The sequence below is a fragment of the Anopheles funestus genome, chromosome 2RL (genome assembly GCF_943734845.2).
Source record: "Anopheles funestus chromosome 2RL, idAnoFuneDA-416_04, whole genome shotgun sequence".
Taxonomy (NCBI): domain Eukaryota; kingdom Metazoa; phylum Arthropoda; class Insecta; order Diptera; family Culicidae; genus Anopheles; species Anopheles funestus.
The window spans coordinates 36463455-36482659 of record NC_064598.1 but is presented as its reverse complement, the minus strand read 5'-3'; the positions used below and the strand labels follow the sequence as shown (position 1 = coordinate 36482659).

The following is a 19205-nucleotide window of genomic DNA, read 5'->3' as shown; positions in this document are numbered from 1 at the left end:
TTTTTGGAGTATACAGAGTGTGTTTTAATTCTCTGGTTTATTTATCTGTGTTCGATAAGTTAAACCTGAAGGAAGAATCTCGATAACTTACTTCAGGTTATCTGATCTGGTTCAGTTTAATATCGTCGATTAAAATCATGTTAATGGTTCTGTTAAATAAGTTCAATTTCGTAACAATGAAATGAGACAAGAAAATGAGTGATTGGAATTAATCTTTAGAAAATGTTGCTTTGTAAGTAGCTAAGAATATTTTAAAATACTATTCTCAGGATGTTGTGATTTTGTTTAGCTCCTTTCATGACCTCGTTTGATCAGTTCTTTATGCTTCCTTTTAAACCCGAATCGTACTTTCTTCAGTGCGCTGTAAAGAATAGCTATATTCCCCCGACATAAAGACACCGTTCATCTTGTCTCAAATTACGGTGCTGTAGCAACCAGTAGGCAAACGTATAATGCATCAGGTTACGCCATTCTGTAACAATGTTCGCGACAAAACCACCACCGGATGCTGTTGTGGCATTCCAATGCGAGGCTTTGCACGCACAAAAAAGGGCAAACTACCACTCACGCAAAATCGAACGAAGCCTTTCGGGGTTGCGGAACAACAACTCGAAGAAAGGAGAAAAAAACACCACTCCACATAAGGTGACATCCGGTCGGAGCAATACGAGAGACAAGATGGAGAGGGCTGCGAGCCAAGATTATGCAGAGAAAGGGCTTCCTGGTATGTGACAAGGTTGTGGAAGGTGTATTATCCTTCTTGTTGTCGCTGTGTGCTGTGGGGATGAAATTTGACCTGTCCTTCGCAATGGCGCACAAAACCCCACGATGGTGGCGGTGTTTGGAAGCCGGGCAACGGGCTTAATTTCCCGTTCGCGTACAAGTGGCACTTACCCGTCAAAATACCCAAATTATTCAAACGATCGGTTAATTTGTGTTGCTGTTGTGTTTCCACAAGGATACACAAGACAAAGGTGTGTTGTACGGGGCGTTCAAGAGGAGACAAATGGTGGAAATAACGCTGCATGACATATGTGCAGCATATGTTCCGCACCGGACCGGTGAAGAAGACCCGAAAAACCGCGACCCCGCAGCTACAGCTTCTTCGTCGGTCATTGATCGATGGGTAAAGGGTTTGCCCCTTATAGGTGACCGATGTGCAAGGATAACGAGGTATCGGAAGTATAAAAAAAAGGAAGAGCAACATAGCATCGTGGTCAAACACTTTGCAAACGACGGTTTTAAGAAACGCTCAGGAAAAAACGAAAGAACGCGAACGGTGAGGTTAATGATCGCGTTGCGTACTGATGATGCGAGACGTTATCAGATCTTTTGGAACTTTAAAACAGATAGCTTCTTAGAGCTACAGTTTTAGATATTTTCTTAATAATTTCTTGTCCGCTGTAATTGCTTTAGATGTGTCACTGTTTGTACTGTCCACCATAACAGGAAAACGGTGAAGAGGAACAACCGGAAGCTCCCAACAAGTATCAACTGCGCCAACCGCCCGATCTTCGCAGTCAGTATCTGCTCAACATTGAGGAGGAAAAGGTAGCGAAAGTGCAAGCGGAAGAAGCAAACCGTTTAGCAGCGGAGCAGGAAGAGGTCGAACGTCTGGAGCAACCGCCCGATGATCCTAAACGGGGCCATCGGGTACATGCCTGGGTAGCGATCCTGATGAATGCTCCCTGGTGCTACAAACCAGGCTACCGCGAGATGTCACTCGATCCAAACACGGGCGAACAAGTCCTGCAGCCGCCAAGTGCGTTCTTCCTCGAACCGTCTACAGGTTTCCGACACGAGGTGTCCACTACCGACTATCTTGCCATCGAGAGCATCTGGAACCAGCACAACTATTACGTCAACAAGCAGGATCCAGCTGGTGGACTAGCGAAGATGCGTTGGGATCTTGCCGATGGTCACGATTGGGAACACTTTCTGCCCGGTGAACCGTACGAGCTGCGCGAGGATTGTGCCGTCCCGGAGGATCAGGACCCGCTCACGACGGAGGAAGAGATCGAGAAGGAGAAACATCTCGATATGCCAACGTCCTGGGTCCGTTCGCTTAACGTGTCCCGTACCGACTACGAACAACGCTTCCCGGATGGTACGAAGGTGATCTACTTCAAGAAGACCATTTATGAACGGTTTGCTCCGTATCGTAACTTGATTGGCTTGGTGCGCCGTATCACGACGTACGAAACGTTGGACTACGATGGTGCAATTAGTCGGTGGGAGTTTTACGCGAACCGGGATGATCAACTGAACCTCGTACGCATCGAGTATCGGACGAACGAAACGGAGGAACACTTTGACAAAGGGCGGCCGGATTGTTTGCGTCTGCTTAAGCATCGGGCTGCACCGAATAATGAGTATGAGCTGCGATTCTTTCACCAATATCGTTTTGATGCGCTGCGGACATTAATCTATCACGCATCATACATTCAGGAGCATTACGACAAGCGAGATGATCTGTAAGCAAACCAACTTCTATCATAAGCAATCGTCAGAAATGCGGTGTTATGTTTTGGTTAATTTTCTTTCATACTTTTGTAGGTTGTACTATCGCGAGTTTCACAATATTCCCAAGGATCCAATCACAAAAGAGCCGAGCAAATTGACGGTAAGCTAATAGAATATATTTTGCATTTCATTATGTACAAGTTAATTAAATGATGAGTGTAAAATTATAAACATTCACAACCGGTACACGATAGCGCCATCTGTTGCGGGCACTGTTTCGTTTACTCATCATTCCATCACCTGTCAACAGATGGCGCTAGCACCAACAACTCGCTCTTTCGAGCAATATTTGCTCGACTTACCTTCCCATTGCACTATGTTCCAGTATCAAAGCATATCGGAACTATGGAGATGTGCAAAGTGAGTAAGAGTAAGATAGTGAGTTGAAACGTTGTATTGAACGAGTTTCGTTCACTCACCACGATGAGTTTTAGCGACTCTTTTTTCACTCACTCACTCATGGGAGTAAGCATGTAGCCGTGGTGAGTCGAGTTGCAAAAAGAGTAAATACGTGAGTTGAAACGAAAATGTGCGAGTGAGTTGAAACGAAACGTTTGATACACATGAGTTGAAACGGAATACATGTGTAAAATACCCAAACTAGCCAAATGAATATACTTCTCGCTCTACCTAATTATCAAACCTGCATAAGCGAACAAGCGAGATAGTGTGATCGGCAAGGATATTAAACGGGATCCGTCTCTGCTTAAGAGATTGGCAAATTTTTCGATTTTTTTTTTATTTTTAACTTTTTTTTTATTTAAAGCGTTATTTGAATGAAAAGAAACATATTTCAACCAATTGGTATTAAAATATATCACATTTACAAATTTTGCTGAAATGCTCAAAAAAGAGAAAAATTTTACATTTTATCAAACAGGGGAAGGAACTTGGTTTCTCGAATAACTTCTGGCACAGACATCTGAGGGCACGGCCGTCTAAGAAGAAAATGTAGTCATTGGTGCCATCTATCGACTACAGGTTAAAGATTGGCGATCCGTTGGATACCGACCGAGTTATAGCCAAAATTTGGTGCAAAAATGAGCCTTACAAAATTTTCAAATTTTTTTTATTTTTTTATAATTTTTTATTCTTTTTTTTGTTTGAAACATTATTTGAGTGAAAAGAAACTTATTGCAACCAATTGGCATTAAAATAAATCAATTTTATTTTTTTTTGCAAAATTCCCATTTGCAATTTTGCCTTATGAAATTTTCGAGTGGAAATTTTTTTTGAAATTTTTTTCTAATTTTTTATTCTTTTTTTAATTTAAAACACTATTTGAGGGAAATGAAACTTATTGCAACAAATTCGCAATAAAATATATCACATTTAAAAATTTTGCTGAATTGCAGAAAAATTAGGAAAATTTTACATTTTCTCAAACAGGGTAAGGAACTTGGTTCCTCGCATAACTTCTGGCACAGACATCTGAGGGCATGGCCGTCCAAGAAGAAAATGTAGCCATTGGTGCCATCTATCGACCACAGGTTAAAGATTGGCTATCCGTTGGATACCGACCGAGTTATAGGCAAAATTTGGTGCAAAAATGAGGAAAATTTTACATTTTCTTAAACAGGGTAAGGAACTTGGTTTCTCGAATAACTTCTGGCAAATACATCTGAGGGCATGGCCGTCCAAGAAGAAAATGTAGCCATTGGTGCCATCTATCGACCACAGGTTAAAGATTGGCGATCCGTTGGATACCGACCGAGTTATAGGCAAAATTTGGTGCAAAAATGAGCCTTACGAAATTTTCAAATTTTTATTTTTTTATAATTTTTTATTCTTTTTTTTTTGTTTGAAACATTATTTGAGTGAAAAGAAACTTATTGCAACCATATGGCATTAAAATAAATCAATTTTATTTTTTTTGAAAAATTTTCCAAAAATAACGTAAGGGGTAAGCCTTATGAAATTTTCGAGTGGAAATTTTTTTTGAAATTTTTTTCTAATTTTTTATTCTTTTTTTAATTTGAAACACTATTTGAGGGAAATGAAACATATTGCAACAAAATCGCAATAAAATATATCACATTTAAAAATTTTGCTAAATTGCAGAAAAATTAGGAAAATTTTACATTTTCTCAAACAGGATAAGGAACTTGGTTTCTCGCATAACTTCTGGCACAGACATCGGACGGCATGGCCGTCCAAGAAGAAAATGTAGCCATTGGTGCCATCTATCGACCACAGGTTAAAGATTGGCGATCCGTTGGATACCGACCGAGTTATAGCCAAAATTTGGGGCAAAAATGAGGAAAATTTTACATTTTCTTAAACAGGGTAAGGAACTTGGTTCCTCGGATAACTTCTGGCACATACATCTGAGGGCATGGCCGTCCAAGAAGAAAATGTAGCCATTGGTGCCATCTATCGACCACAGGTTAAAGATTGGCGATCCGCTGGGTACCGACCGACTTATAGCCAAAACTTGGCGCAAAAATGAGGAAAATTTTACATTTTATCAAACAGAGGAAGGAACTTGGTTTCTCGCATAACTTCTGGCACAGACACTGAGGGCATGGCCGTCTAAGAAGAAAATGTAGCCATTGGTGCCATCTATCGACCACAGGTTAAAGATTGGCGATCCGTTGGATACCGACCGAGTTATAGCCAAAATTTGGGGCAAAAATGAGGAAAATTTTACATTTTCTCAAACAGGGTAAGGAACTTGGTTCCTCGGATAACTTCTGGCACATACATCTGAGGGCATGGCCGTCCAAGAAGAAAATGTAGCCATTGGTGCCATCTATCGACCACAGGTTAAAGATTGGCGATCCGCTGGGTATCGACGGACTTACAGCCAAAACTTGGTGCAAAATTGAGGAAAATTTTTTATTTTATCAAACAGGGGAAGGAACTTGGTTTCTCGCATAACTTCTAGCACATACATCTGAGGGCATGGCCATCGAAGAAGAAAATGTGGCCATTGGCGCCATCTATCGACCACAGGTTAAAGATTGGCGATCCGTTGGGTTCCGACCGACTTATAGCCAAAACTTGGCGCAAAAATGAGGAAAATTTTACATTTTATCAAACAGGGGAAGGAACTTGGTTTCTCGAAATTTAAAATTTCGAATCAAAAAAATTTGGTTCTTCATTAAAAAAAATCATTTTTATTTTTTTTGCAAACTTTCCCAAAAAAAACGTAAGGGGTAACCCTTATGAAATTTTCGAGTGGAAAATTTCTTTGAAATTTTTTTCTAATTTTTTATTCTTTTTTTATTTTAAAGCATTATTTGAGTGAAAAGAAACTTATTGCAACAAATTCACAATAAAATATATCACATTTAAAAATTTTGCTGAATTGCAGAAAAATGAGGAAAATTTTACATTTTCTCAAACAGGGTAAGGAACTTGGTTTCTCGCATAACTTCTGGCACAGACATCTGAGGGCCTAGCCGTCCAAGAAGAAAATGTAGCCATTGGTGCCATCTATCGACCACAGGTTAAAGATTGGCGATCCGTTGGATACCGACCGAGTTATAGGCAAAATTTGGTGCAAAAATGAGCCTTACAAAATTTTCAAATTTTAATTTTTTTTTATTTTTTTATAATTTTTTATTCTTTTTGTTTTGTTTGAAACATTATTTGCGTGAAAAGAAACCTATTGCAACCAATTGGCATTAAAATAAATCAATTTTATTTTTTTTGCAAAATTTCCCAAAAAAACGTAAGGGGTAAGCCTTATGAAATTTTCGAGTGGAAAATTTTTTTGAAATTTTTTTCTAATTTTTTATTCTTTTTTTATTTTAAAGCATTATTTGAGTGAAAAGAAACTTATTGCAACAAATTCACAATAAAATATATCACATTTAAAAATTTTGCTGAATTGCAGAAAAATGAGGAAAATTTTACATTTTCTCAAACAGGGTAAGGAACTTGGTTTCTCGCATAACTTCTGGCACAGACATCTGAGGGCATGGCCGTCCAAGAAGAAAATGTAGCCATTGGTGCCATCTATCGACCACAGGTTAAAGATTAGCGATCCGCTGGGTACCGACCGACTTACAGCCAAAACTTGGCGCAAAAATGAGGAAAATTTTACATTTTATCAAACAGGGGAAGGAACTTGGTTTCTCGAATAACTTCTGGCACAGACATCTGACGGCATGGCCGTCCAACAAGAAAATGTAGTCATTGGTGCCATCTAACGACCACAGGTTAAAGATTGGCGATCCGTTGGATACCGACCGAGTTATAGGCAAAATTTGGTGCAAAAATGAGCCTTACAAAATTTTCAAATTTTTATTTTTTTTGTAATTTTTTATAATTTTTTATTCTTTTTTTTTTGTTTGAAACATTATTTGAGTGGAAAGAAACCTATTGCAACCAATTGGCATTAAAATAAATCAATTTTATTTTTTTTTGCAAAGTTTCCCAAAAAAAACGTAAGGGGTAAGCCTTATGAAATTTTCGAGTGGAAAATTTTTTTGAAATTTTTTTCTGATTTTTTATTCTTTTTTTAATTTAAAACACTATTTGAGTGAAATGAAACTTATTGCAACAAATTCGCAATAAAATATATCACATTTAAAAATTTTGCTGAATTGCAGAAAAATGAGGAAAATTTTACATTTTCTCAAGCAAGGTAAGGAACTTGGTTCCTCGCATAACTTCTGGCACAGACATCTGAGGGCATGGCCGTCCAAGAAGAAAATGTAGCCATTGGTGCCATCTATCGACCACAGGTTAAAGATTGGTGATCCGTTGGATACCGACCGAGTTATAGGCAAAATTTGATGCAAAAATGAGCCTTACAAAATTTTCAAATTTTTATTTTTTTTTAATTTTTTATTCTTTTTTTTTGTTTGAAACAGTATTTGCGTGAAAAAAAACCTATTGCAACCAATTGGCATTAAAATAAATCAATTTTATTTTTTTGGCAAAATTTCCCAAAAAAAACGTAAGGGGTAAGCCTTATGAAATTTTGTAGTGCAAAATTTTTTTGAATTTTTTTTCTGATTTTTTATTCTTTTTTTAATTTAAAACACTATTTGAGGGAAATGAAATTTATTGCAACAAATTCGCAATAAAATATATCACATTTAAAAATTTTGCTGAATTGCAGAAAAATGAGGAAAATTTTACATTTTCTCAAACAGGGTAAGGGACTTGGTTTCTCGCATAACTTCTGGCACAGACATCTGAGGGCATGGCCGTCCAAGAAGAAAATGTAGTCATTGGTGCCATCTATCGACCACAGGTTAAAGATTGGCGATCCGTTGGATACCGACCGAGTTATAGGCAAAATTTGGTGCAAAAATGAGCCTTACAAAATTTTCAAATTTTTATTTTTTTTAATTTTTTATAATTTTTTATTCTTTTTTTTTGTTTGAAACATTATTTGCGTGAAAAGAAACCTATTGCAACCAATTGGCATTAAAATAAATCAATTTTATTTTTTTTGCAAAATTTCCCAAAAAAAACGTAAGGGGTAAGCCTTATGAAATTTTCGAATGGAAAATTTTTTTGAAATTTTTTTCTGATTTTTTATTCTTTTTTTAATTTAAAACACTATTTGAGTGAAATGAAACTTATTGCAACAAATTCGCAATAAAATATATCACATTTAAAAATTTTGCTGAATTGCAGAAAAATGAGGAAAATTTTACATTTTCTCAAGCAGGGTAAGGAACTTGGTTCCTCGCATAACTTCTGGCACAGACATCTGAGGGCATGGCCGTCCAAGAAGAAAATGTAGCCATTGGTGCCATCTATCGACCACAGGTTAAAGATTGGCGATCCGTTGGATACCGACCGAGTTATAGGCAAAATTTGATGCAAAAATGAGCCTTACAAAATTTTCAAATTTTTATTTTTTTTAAATTTTTTATTCTTTTTTTTGTTTGAAACAGTATTTGCGTGAAAAAAAAACCTATTGCAACCAATTGGCATTAAAATAAATCAATTTTATTTTTTTGGCAAAATTTCCCAAAAAAAACGTAAGGGGTAAGCCTTATGAAATTTTGTAGTGCAAAATTTTTTTGAATTTTTTTTCTGATTTTTTATTCTTTTTTTAATTTAAAACACTATTTGAGGGAAATGAAATTTATTGCAACAAATTCGCAATAAAATATATCACATTTAAAAATTTTGCTGAATTGCAGAAAAATGAGGAAAATTTTACATTTTCTCAAACAGGGTAAGGGACTTGGTTTCTCGCATAACTTCTGGCACAGACATCTGAGGGCATGGCCGTCCAAGAAGAAAATGTAGTCATTGGTGCCATCTATCGACCACAGGTTAAAGATTGGCGATCCGTTGGATACCGACCGAGTTATAGGCAAAATTTGGTGCAAAAATGAGCCTTACAAAATTTTCAAATTTTTATTTTTTTTAATTTTTTATTCTTTTTTTTGTTTGAAACAGTATTTGCGTGAAAAAAAAACCTATTGCAACCAATTGGCATTAAAATAAATCAATTTTATTTTTTTGGCAAAATTTCCCAAAAAAAACGTAAGGGGTAAGCCTTATGAAATTTTGTAGTGCAAAATTTTTTTGAATTTTTTTTCTGATTTTTTATTCTTTTTTTAATTTAAAACACTATTTGAGGGAAATGAAATTTATTGCAACAAATTCGCAATAAAATATATCACATTTAAAAATTTTGCTGAATTGCAGAAAAATGAGGAAAATTTTACATTTTCTCAAACAGGGTAAGGGACTTGGTTTCTCGCATAACTTCTGGCACAGACATCTGAGGGCATGGCCGTCCAAGAAGAAAATGTAGTCATTGGTGCCATCTATCGACCACAGGTTAAAGATTGGCGATCCGTTGGATACCGACCGAGTTATAGGCAAAATTTGATGCAAAATTGAGCCTTACAAAATTTTCAAATTTTTATTTTTTTTTAATTTTTTATTCTTTTTTTTGTTTGAAACAGTATTTGCTTGAAAAAAAAACCTATTGCAACCAATTGGCATTAAAATAAATCAATTTTATTTTTTTTGAAAAATTTCCCAAAAAATCTGAAGGGGTAAGCCTTATGAAATTTTGGAGTGGAAAATTTTTTTGAAATTTTTTTCTGATTTTTTATTCTTTTTTTATTTTAAAGAATTATTTGAGTGAAAAGAAATTTATTGCAACAAATTCGCAATAAAATATATCACATTTAAAAATTTTGCTGAATTGCAGAAAAATGAGGAAAATTTTACATTTTCTCAAACAGGGTAAGGAACTTGGTTCCTCGCATAACTTCTGGCACAGACATCTGAGGGCATGGCCGTCCAAGAAGAAAATGTAGCCATTGGTGCCATCTATCGACCACAGGTTAAAGATTAGCGATCCGCTGGGTACCGACCGACTTACAGCCAAAACTTGGCGCAAAAATGAGGAAAATTTTACATTTTATCAAACAGGGGAAGGAACTTGGTTTCTCGAATAACTTCTGGCACAGACATCTGACGGCATGGCCGTCCAACAAGAAAATGTAGTCATTGGTGCCATCTAACGACCACAGGTTAAAGATTGGCGATCCGTTGGATACCGACCGAGTTATAGGCAAAATTTGGTGCAAAAATGAGCCTTACAAAATTTTCAAATTTTTATTTTTTTTGTAATTTTTTATAATTTTTTATTCTTTTTTTTTTGTTTGAAACATTATTTGAGTGGAAAGAAACCTATTGCAACCAATTGGCATTAAAATAAATCAATTTTATTTTTTTTTGCAAAGTTTCCCAAAAAAAACGTAAGGGGTAAGCCTTATGAAATTTTCGAGTGGAAAATTTTTTTGAAATTTTTTTCTGATTTTTTATTCTTTTTTTAATTTAAAACACTATTTGAGTGAAATGAAACTTATTGCAACAAATTCGCAATAAAATATATCACATTTAAAAATTTTGCTGAATTGCAGAAAAATGAGGAAAATTTTACATTTTCTCAAGCAAGGTAAGGAACTTGGTTCCTCGCATAACTTCTGGCACAGACATCTGAGGGCATGGCCGTCCAAGAAGAAAATGTAGCCATTGGTGCCATCTATCGACCACAGGTTAAAGATTAGCGATCCGTTGGATACCGACCGAGTTATAGGCAAAATTTGATGCAAAAATGAGCCTTACAAAATTTTCAAATTTTTATTTTTTTTTAATTTTTTATTCTTTTTTTTTGTTTGAAACAGTATTTGCGTGAAAAAAAACCTATTGCAACCAATTGGCATTAAAATAAATCAATTTTATTTTTTTGGCAAAATTTCCCAAAAAAAACGTAAGGGGTAAGCCTTATGAAATTTTGTAGTGCAAAATTTTTTTGAATTTTTTTTCTGATTTTTTATTCTTTTTTTAATTTAAAACACTATTTGAGGGAAATGAAATTTATTGCAACAAATTCGCAATAAAATATATCACATTTAAAAATTTTGCTGAATTGCAGAAAAATGAGGAAAATTTTACATTTTCTCAAACAGGGTAAGGGACTTGGTTTCTCGCATAACTTCTGGCACAGACATCTGAGGGCATGGCCGTCCAAGAAGAAAATGTAGTCATTGGTGCCATCTATCGACCACAGGTTAAAGATTGGCGATCCGTTGGATACCGACCGAGTTATAGGCAAAATTTGGTGCAAAAATGAGCCTTACAAAATTTTCAAATTTTTATTTTTTTAAATTTTTTATAATTTTTTATTCTTTTTTTTTGTTTGAAACATTATTTGCGTGAAAAGAAACCTATTGCAACCAATTGGCATTAAAATAAATCAATTTTATTTTTTTTGCAAAATTTCCCAAAAAAAACGTAAGGGGTAAGCCTTATGAAATTTTCGAATGGAAAATTTTTTTGAAATTTTTTTCTGATTTTTTATTCTTTTTTTAATTTAAAACACTATTTGAGTGAAATGAAACTTATTGCAACAAATTCGCAATAAAATATATCACATTTAAAAATTTTGCTGAATTGCAGAAAAATGAGGAAAATTTTACATTTTCTCAAGCAGGGTAAGGAACTTGGTTCCTCGCATAACTTCTGGCACAGACATCTGAGGGCATGGCCGTCCAAGAAGAAAATGTAGCCATTGGTGCCATCTATCGACCACAGGTTAAAGATTGGCGATCCGTTGGATACCGACCGAGTTATAGGCAAAATTTGATGCAAAAATGAGCCTTACAAAATTTTCAAATTTTTATTTTTTTTAAATTTTTTATTCTTTTTTTTGTTTGAAACAGTATTTGCGTGAAAAAAAAACCTATTGCAACCAATTGGCATTAAAATAAATCAATTTTATTTTTTTGGCAAAATTTCCCAAAAAAAACGTAAGGGGTAAGCCTTATGAAATTTTGTAGTGCAAAATTTTTTTGAATTTTTTTTCTGATTTTTTATTCTTTTTTTAATTTAAAACACTATTTGAGGGAAATGAAATTTATTGCAACAAATTCGCAATAAAATATATCACATTTAAAAATTTTGCTGAATTGCAGAAAAATGAGGAAAATTTTACATTTTCTCAAACAGGGTAAGGGACTTGGTTTATCGCATAACTTCTGGCACAGACATCTGAGGGCATGGCCGTCCAAGAAGAAAATGTAGTCATTGGTGCCATCTATCGACCACAGGTTAAAGATTGGCGATCCGTTGGATACCGACCGAGTTATAGGCAAAATTTGGTGCAAAAATGAGCCTTACAAAATTTTCAAATTTTTATTTTTTTTAATTTTTTATTCTTTTTTTTGTTTGAAACAGTATTTGCGTGAAAAAAAAACCTATTGCAACCAATTGGCATTAAAATAAATCAATTTTATTTTTTTTGAAAAATTTCCCAAAAAATCTGAAGGGGTAAGCCTTATGAAATTTTGGAGTGGAAAATTTTTTTGAAATTTTTTTCTGATTTTTTATTCTTTTTTTATTTTAAAGAATTATTTGAGTGAAAAGAAATTTATTGCAACAAATTCGCAATAAAATATATCACATTTAAAAATTTTGCTGAATTGCAGAAAAATGAGGAAAATTTTACATTTTCTCAAACAGGGTAAGGAACTTGGTTCCTCGCATAACTTCTGGCACAGACGTCTGAGGGCATGGCCGTCCAAGAAGAAAATGTAGCCATTGGTGCCATCTATCGACCACAGGTTAAAGATTAGCGATCCGCTGGGTACCGACCGAGTTATAGCCAAAATTTGGTGCAAAAATCAGGAAAATTTTACATTTTCTCAAACAGGTTAAGGAACTTGGTTTCTCGAATAACTTCTGGCACATACATCTGAGGGCATGGCCGTCCAAGAAGAAAATGTAGTCATTGGTGCCATCTATCGACCACAGGTTAAAGATTGGCGATCCGTTGGATACCGACCGAGTTATAGGCAAAATTTGGTGCAAAAATGAGCCTTACAAAATTTTCAAATTTTTATTATTTTTTATTTTTTATAATTTTTTATTCTTTTTTTTTTGTTTGAAACATTATTTGCGTGAAAAGAATCCTATTGCAACCAATTGGCATTAAAATAAATCAATTTTATTTTTTTTGCAAAATTTCCCAAAAAAAACGTAAGGGGTAAGCCTTATGAAATTTTCGAGTGGAAAATTTTTTTGAAATTTTTTTCTGATTTTTTATTCTTTTTTTAATTTAAAACACTATTTGAGTGAAATGAAACTTATTGCAACAAATTCGCAATAAAATATATCACATTTAAAAATTTTGCTGAATTGCAGAAAAATGAGGAAAATTTTACATTTTCTCAAACAGGGTAAGGAACTTGGTTTCTCGCATAACTTCTGGCACAGACATCTGAGGGCCTAGCCGTCCAAGAAGAAAATGTAGCCATTGGTGCCATCTATCGACCACAGGTTAAAGATTGGCGATCCGTTGGATACCGACCGAGTTATAGCCAAAATTTGGTGCAAAAATCAGGAAAATTTTACATTTTCTCAAACAGGTTAAGGAACTTGGTTTCTCGAATAACTTCTGGCACATACATCGGAGGGCATGGCCGTCCAAGAAGAAAATGTAGCCATTGGTGCCATCTATCGACCACAGGTTAAAGATTGGCGATCCGTTGGATAACGACCGAGTTATAGGCAAAACTTTCCGCAAAAATGAGCCTTACGAAATTTTCAAATTTTAAATTTTATTTTTTTTTTATAATTTTTAATTTTTTTTTGTTTGAAACATTATTTGAGTGAAAATAAACTTATTGCAACCGATTGGCATTAAAATAAATCAATTTTTTTTGCAATATTTCCCAAAACAAACGTAAGGGGTGTAAGCCTTATGAAATTTTCGAGTGGAAATTTTTTTTGAAATCTTTTTCTGATTTTTTATTCTTTTTTTAATTTAAAACACTATTTGAGTGCAAAGAAACTTATTGCAACAAATTCGCATTCAAATTTATCACATTTAAAAATTTTGCTGAATTGCAGAAAAATTCGGAAAATTTTACATTTTCTCGAACAGGGTATGGAACTTGGTTTCTCGAATAACTTCTGACACATACATCTGAGGGCATGGCCGTCCAAGAAGAAAATGTAGTCATTGGTGCCATCTATCGACCACAGGTTAAAGATTGGCGATCCGTTGGATACCGACCGAGTTATAGGCAAAATTTGGTGCAAAAATGAGCCTTACAAAATTTTCAAATTTTTAATTTTTTTATAATTTTTTATTCTTTTTTTTGTTTGAAACATTATTTGAGTGAAAAGAAACTTATTGCAACCAATTGGCATTAAAATAAATCAATTTTATTTTTTTTTTGCAAAATTCCCATTTGCAATTTTGCCTTATGAAATTTTCGAGTGGAAATTTTTTTTGAAATTTTTTTCTAATTTTTTATTCTTTTTTTAATTTAAAACACTATTTGAGGGAAATGAAACTTATTGCAACAAATTCGCAATAAAATATATCACATTTAAAAATTTTGCTGAATTGCAGAAAAATTAGGAAAATTTTACATTTTCTCAAACAGGGTAAGGAACTTGCTTCCTCGCATAACTTCTGGCACAGACATCTGAGGGCATGGCCGTCCAAGAAGAAAATGTAGCCATTGGTGCCATCTATCGACCACAGGTTAAAGATTGGCGATCCGTTGGATACCGACCGAGTTATAGGCAAAATTTGGTGCAAAAATGAGGAAAATTTTACATTTTCTTAAACAGGGTAAGGAACTTGGTTTCTCGCATAACTTCTGGCACAGACATCTGAGGGCATGGCCGTCCAAGAAGAAAATGTAGCCATTGGTGCCATCTATCGACCACAGGTTAAAGATTGGCGATCCGTTGGATACCGACCGAGTTATAGGCAAAATTTGGTGCCAAAATGAGCCTTACAAAATTTTCAAATTTTTATTTTTTTTATAATTTTTTATTCTTTTTTTTGTTTGAAACATTATTTGAGTGAAAAGAAACTTATTGCAACCAATTGGCATTAAAATAAATCAATTTTATTTTTTTTGAAAAATTTTCCAAAAATAACGTAAGGGGTAAGCCTTATGAAATTTTCGAGTGGAAATTTTTTTTGAAATTTTTTTCTAATTTTTTATTCTTTTTTTAATTTGAAACACTATTTGAGGGAAATGAAACTTATTGCAACAAATTCGCAATAAAATATATCACATTTAAAAATTTTGCTGAATTGCAGAAAAATTAGGAAAATTTTACATTTTCTCAAACAGGATAAGGAACTTGGTTTCTCGCATAACTTCTGGCACAGACATCGGACGGCATGGCCGTCCAAGAAGAAAATGTAGCCATTGGTGCCATCTATCGACCACAGGTTAAAGATTGGCGATCCGTTGGATACCGACCGAGTTATAGCCAAAATTTGGGGCAAAAATGAGGAAAATTTTACATTTTCTCAAACAGGGTAAGGAACTTGGTTCCTCGGATAACTTCTGGCACATACATCTGAGGGCATGGCCGTGCAAGAAGAAAATGTGGCCATTGGTGCCATCTATCGACCACAGGTTAAAGATTGGCGATCCGCTGGGTACCGACCGACTTACAGCCAAAACTTGGTGCAAAATTGAGGAAAATTTTTCATTTTATCAAACAGGGGAAGGAACTTGGTTTCTCGCATAACTTCTAGCACATACATCTGAGGGCATGGCCATCCAAGAAGAAAATGTGGCCATTGGCGCCATCTATCGACCACAGGTTGAAGATTGGCGACCCGTTGGGTTTCGACTGACTTATAACCAAAACTTGGCGCAAAAATGAGGAAAATTTTACATTTTATCAAACAGGGGAAGGAACTTGGTTTCTCGCATAACTTCTGGCACAAACACTGAGGGCATGGCCGTCCAAGAAGAAAATGTAGCCATTGGTGCCATCTATCGACCACAGGTTAAAGATTGGCGATCCGTTGGATACCGACCGAGTTATAGCCAAAATTTGGGGCAAAAATGAGGAAAATTTTACATTTTCTCAAACAGGGTAAGGAACTTGGTTCCTCGGATAACTTCTGGCACATACATCTGAGGGCATGGCCGTCCAAGAAGAAAATGTAGCCATTGGTGCCATCTATCGACCACAGGTTAAAGATTGGCAATCCGCTGGGTATCGACGGACTTACAGCCAAAACTTGGTGCAAAATTGAGGAAAATTTTTCATTTTATCAAACAGGGGAAGGAACTTGGTTTCTCGCATAACTTCTAGCACATACATCTGAGGGCATGGCCATCCAAGAAGAAAATGTGGCCATTGGCGCCATCTATCGACCACAGGTTGAAGATTGGCGACCCGTTGGGTTTCGACTGACTTATAGCCAAAACTTGGCGCAAAAATGAGGAAAATTTTACATTTTATCAAACAGGGGAAGGAACTTGGTTTCTCGCATAACTTCTGGCACAAACACTGAGGGCATGGCCGTCCAAGAAGAAAATGTAGCCATTGGTGCCATCTATCGACCACAGGTTAAAGATTGGCGATCCGTTGGATACCGACCGAGTTATAGCCAAAATTTGGGGCAAAAATGAGGAAAATTTTACATTTTCTCAAACAGGGTAAGGAACTTGGTTCCTCGGATAACTTCTGACACATACATCTGAGGGCATGGCCGTCCAAGAAGAAAATGTAGTCATTGGTGCCATCTATCGACCACAGGTTAAAGATTGGCGATCCGTTGGATACCGACCGAGTTATAGGCAAAATTTGGTGCAAAAATGAGCCTTACAAAATTTTCAAATTTTTAATTTTTTTATAATTTTTTATTCTTTTTTTTGTTTGAAACATTATTTGAGTGAAAAGAAACTTATTGCAACCAATTGGCATTAAAATAAATCAATTTTATTTTTTTTTTTGCAAAATTCCCATTTGCAATTTTGCCTTATGAAATTTTCGAGTGGAATTTTTTTTTGAAATTTTTTTCTGATTTTTTATTCTTTTTTTAATTTAAAACACTATTTGAGGGAAATGAAACTTATTGCAACAAATTCGCATTCAAATATATCACATTTAAAAATTTTGCTGAATTGCAGAAAAATTAGGAAAATTTTACATTTTCTCAAACAGGGTAAGGAACTTGCTTCCTCGCATAACTTCTGGCACAGACATCTGAGGGCATGGCCGTCCAAGAAGAAAATGTAGCCATTGGTGCCATCTATCGACCACAGGTTAAAGATTGGCGATCCGTTGGATACCGACCGAGTTATAGGCAAAATTTGGTGCAAAAATGAGGCTTAGGAAATTTCATCTAATTCGCATTAAAATAAATCAATTTAAATTTTTTTTTTAAATTTCCCAAAAAAAAGCTTAGAGCTTAGGAGATTTATGCCGAGGTTTTTTTATGATTCTGAAATGAGTCGTTAAGCGAGCTGTCTCGTATTAAGGACTCATTAACTCTGAGTTGACTTACTAATAAGAGTTGTTATTCTCATCTCTAATCGGAACTGTTGTCGATGTAGTAAAATAATAATTCCCCATTTCAGCATATCAATGAGAAGTTTCATCAAAATGCAACTAAAGAACCGGTGAAGGATATAGCCATTCGAAACTGTTACATACAGGACAACAAAATCGCGCTGCAGTTCCATTACGGCGAGGACTGCATTACCGCTTCTACCAGAGAATTCGTCAAACCACCCAAGTCGGAGATGGGTGAAGAAGTGCCGTACGATCCTACTTGCACATCCGGCTATGTGGTTAGTAATGAAGCAATGGTAATCCTCAATGGTTCCCCACACTGACACCACACACCTTTCACATTTTCAGTCCAATCCCTGGGACCCGCAGCCAACTCAGCTGGATCTGTTCCTGATGCTGAAGGAACAGCTCAAAGCGGAAGAACTCGCATCGCACGCGTTTCGCCGCCGTGTGGTGGAAATCGACACAATGCTTAGCGAGCGTCGCAAGCAAACGGACTCGCCACGGCTTACCAACAGTTTGTTCGATCCGTTACGCAACGAAGAGGCCCGCCAATTGCGGCTAGCCAAGTACGAAGCCATCAAGGCACGGGAGGAACAGATCAAGCAACAGCAGGCCGATTTCCTGGCGCCCTATCTACTGCGGCTCGGTGACACTGCCAAGCGTGCTCCGACACGCGCCCAAGTGATGGCACTGTACCGCGACTGTACGGCGGATCTTCGTCACTTCTACCAACGGCTCGAGGAGGAGCTGCGCAATCGTTGTGATGATCTGATCACGGAGGAACAATCGCTGAAGCGCTTTTTGTCCCGCTTCCAGCAACATTTTGAGGATGCCGAGTACGAGAAGTTTATTGCCGAGGGTGAAACGATCGAGCGGGACAAACACATTCTGCAGATGCGGTTGGAAAACATACAGGACGATTACCGGCGGAAGGCTGCACATCTGCGACAGGCTTTACGTGCGGACGAACGGCTTCGTCCGTATCTTGGCGCTATGATGGAGTCACCCGGCGACCAAAGTGATTACGATGATGAATGAAAGGTCGAGGTGGAAAAATTAAATTTCTGTGTGTTTAAGTGTGGTTTGGCTAATTTTTTAAAAATGGTTGTTTGAAAAATTTTCAACATATGAATAAACATTTTCCTTCTTCTTAACAAAACGCTGATTTGGTCAAGCTAGAATGTGTTTTTCTTTCAACTAAAACTACACCAAAGCTACTTTGCAAACAGTATATTCATATTCGTTTGATTTACCTGTTTTTTTTTATTCAAAAGTAGTGTAATTCTTTCATACATGTTCGGCGATTCTATTGGATTTTTTTTTTATTTATTTATAATCTGTGTTTGTTTTTTGTTTTGCTGTTTGTTTCTTTTCGATGCTTTGCTGCGCTACTTCCAACCGTATTTTTATCCACAATCCGACGATACTAATGATAATCAAATCGCCCTCCTTTTCTCACTTTGTTTTCGTCCTTTCATTATTCGTAGTGTATGTGTTAGTGTGTGTAGGTGTGTGTGTGTCTGTGTATTCAATGTTGTAGCAGCAGCTGTTCGCTAAGGAGAAACAGATTTTCCCCATGGATCTGTTGCGTTTTTTTTTCATAATCTAAAGATCTCCAGGTTTTCAGTGGGAATGTGTGTATGTGTGTTTGTGTGTATGTATGCGTACTTGAGCTGCAATTGGTTTCTAGCTTTCGTTCATAATTCCTTTAATACCACAATGGCTTTTGGTTGTGTGTACAAAACACAGAAACACAAATCAGCAACGATTGTTTCTTCAGCCGTTTACGCGCTCGTTCATACATTATTGATATCTGTTACTAATGTATTGCATGTGTTTGTTTGTGTATCTCTGTGTGTGTGTGTCACTTTCTTAAGATGTTTCCTTTTTGTTTT

General features: G+C 35.9%; 1 protein-coding gene across 1 annotated transcript in view; it reads left to right on the top strand.

The window, feature by feature from the left end:
- LOC125760511 (coiled-coil domain-containing protein lobo) overlaps nucleotides 1–18467 on the top strand; it is a 160579-nt gene extending 142112 nt beyond the window's left edge. The window contains exons 3-6 of the mRNA XM_049420703.1: nucleotides 1450–2474; nucleotides 2557–2623; nucleotides 17373–17585; nucleotides 17656–18467. Of these exons, the coding sequence (XP_049276660.1) occupies nucleotides 1450–2474; nucleotides 2557–2623; nucleotides 17373–17585; nucleotides 17656–18348 (1998 nt within the window). The 3' untranslated portion in view covers nucleotides 18349–18467. The remainder of the gene's footprint in view (nucleotides 1–1449; nucleotides 2475–2556; nucleotides 2624–17372; nucleotides 17586–17655) is intronic.
- The last annotated feature ends 738 nt before the right edge of the window (nucleotides 18468–19205 follow it).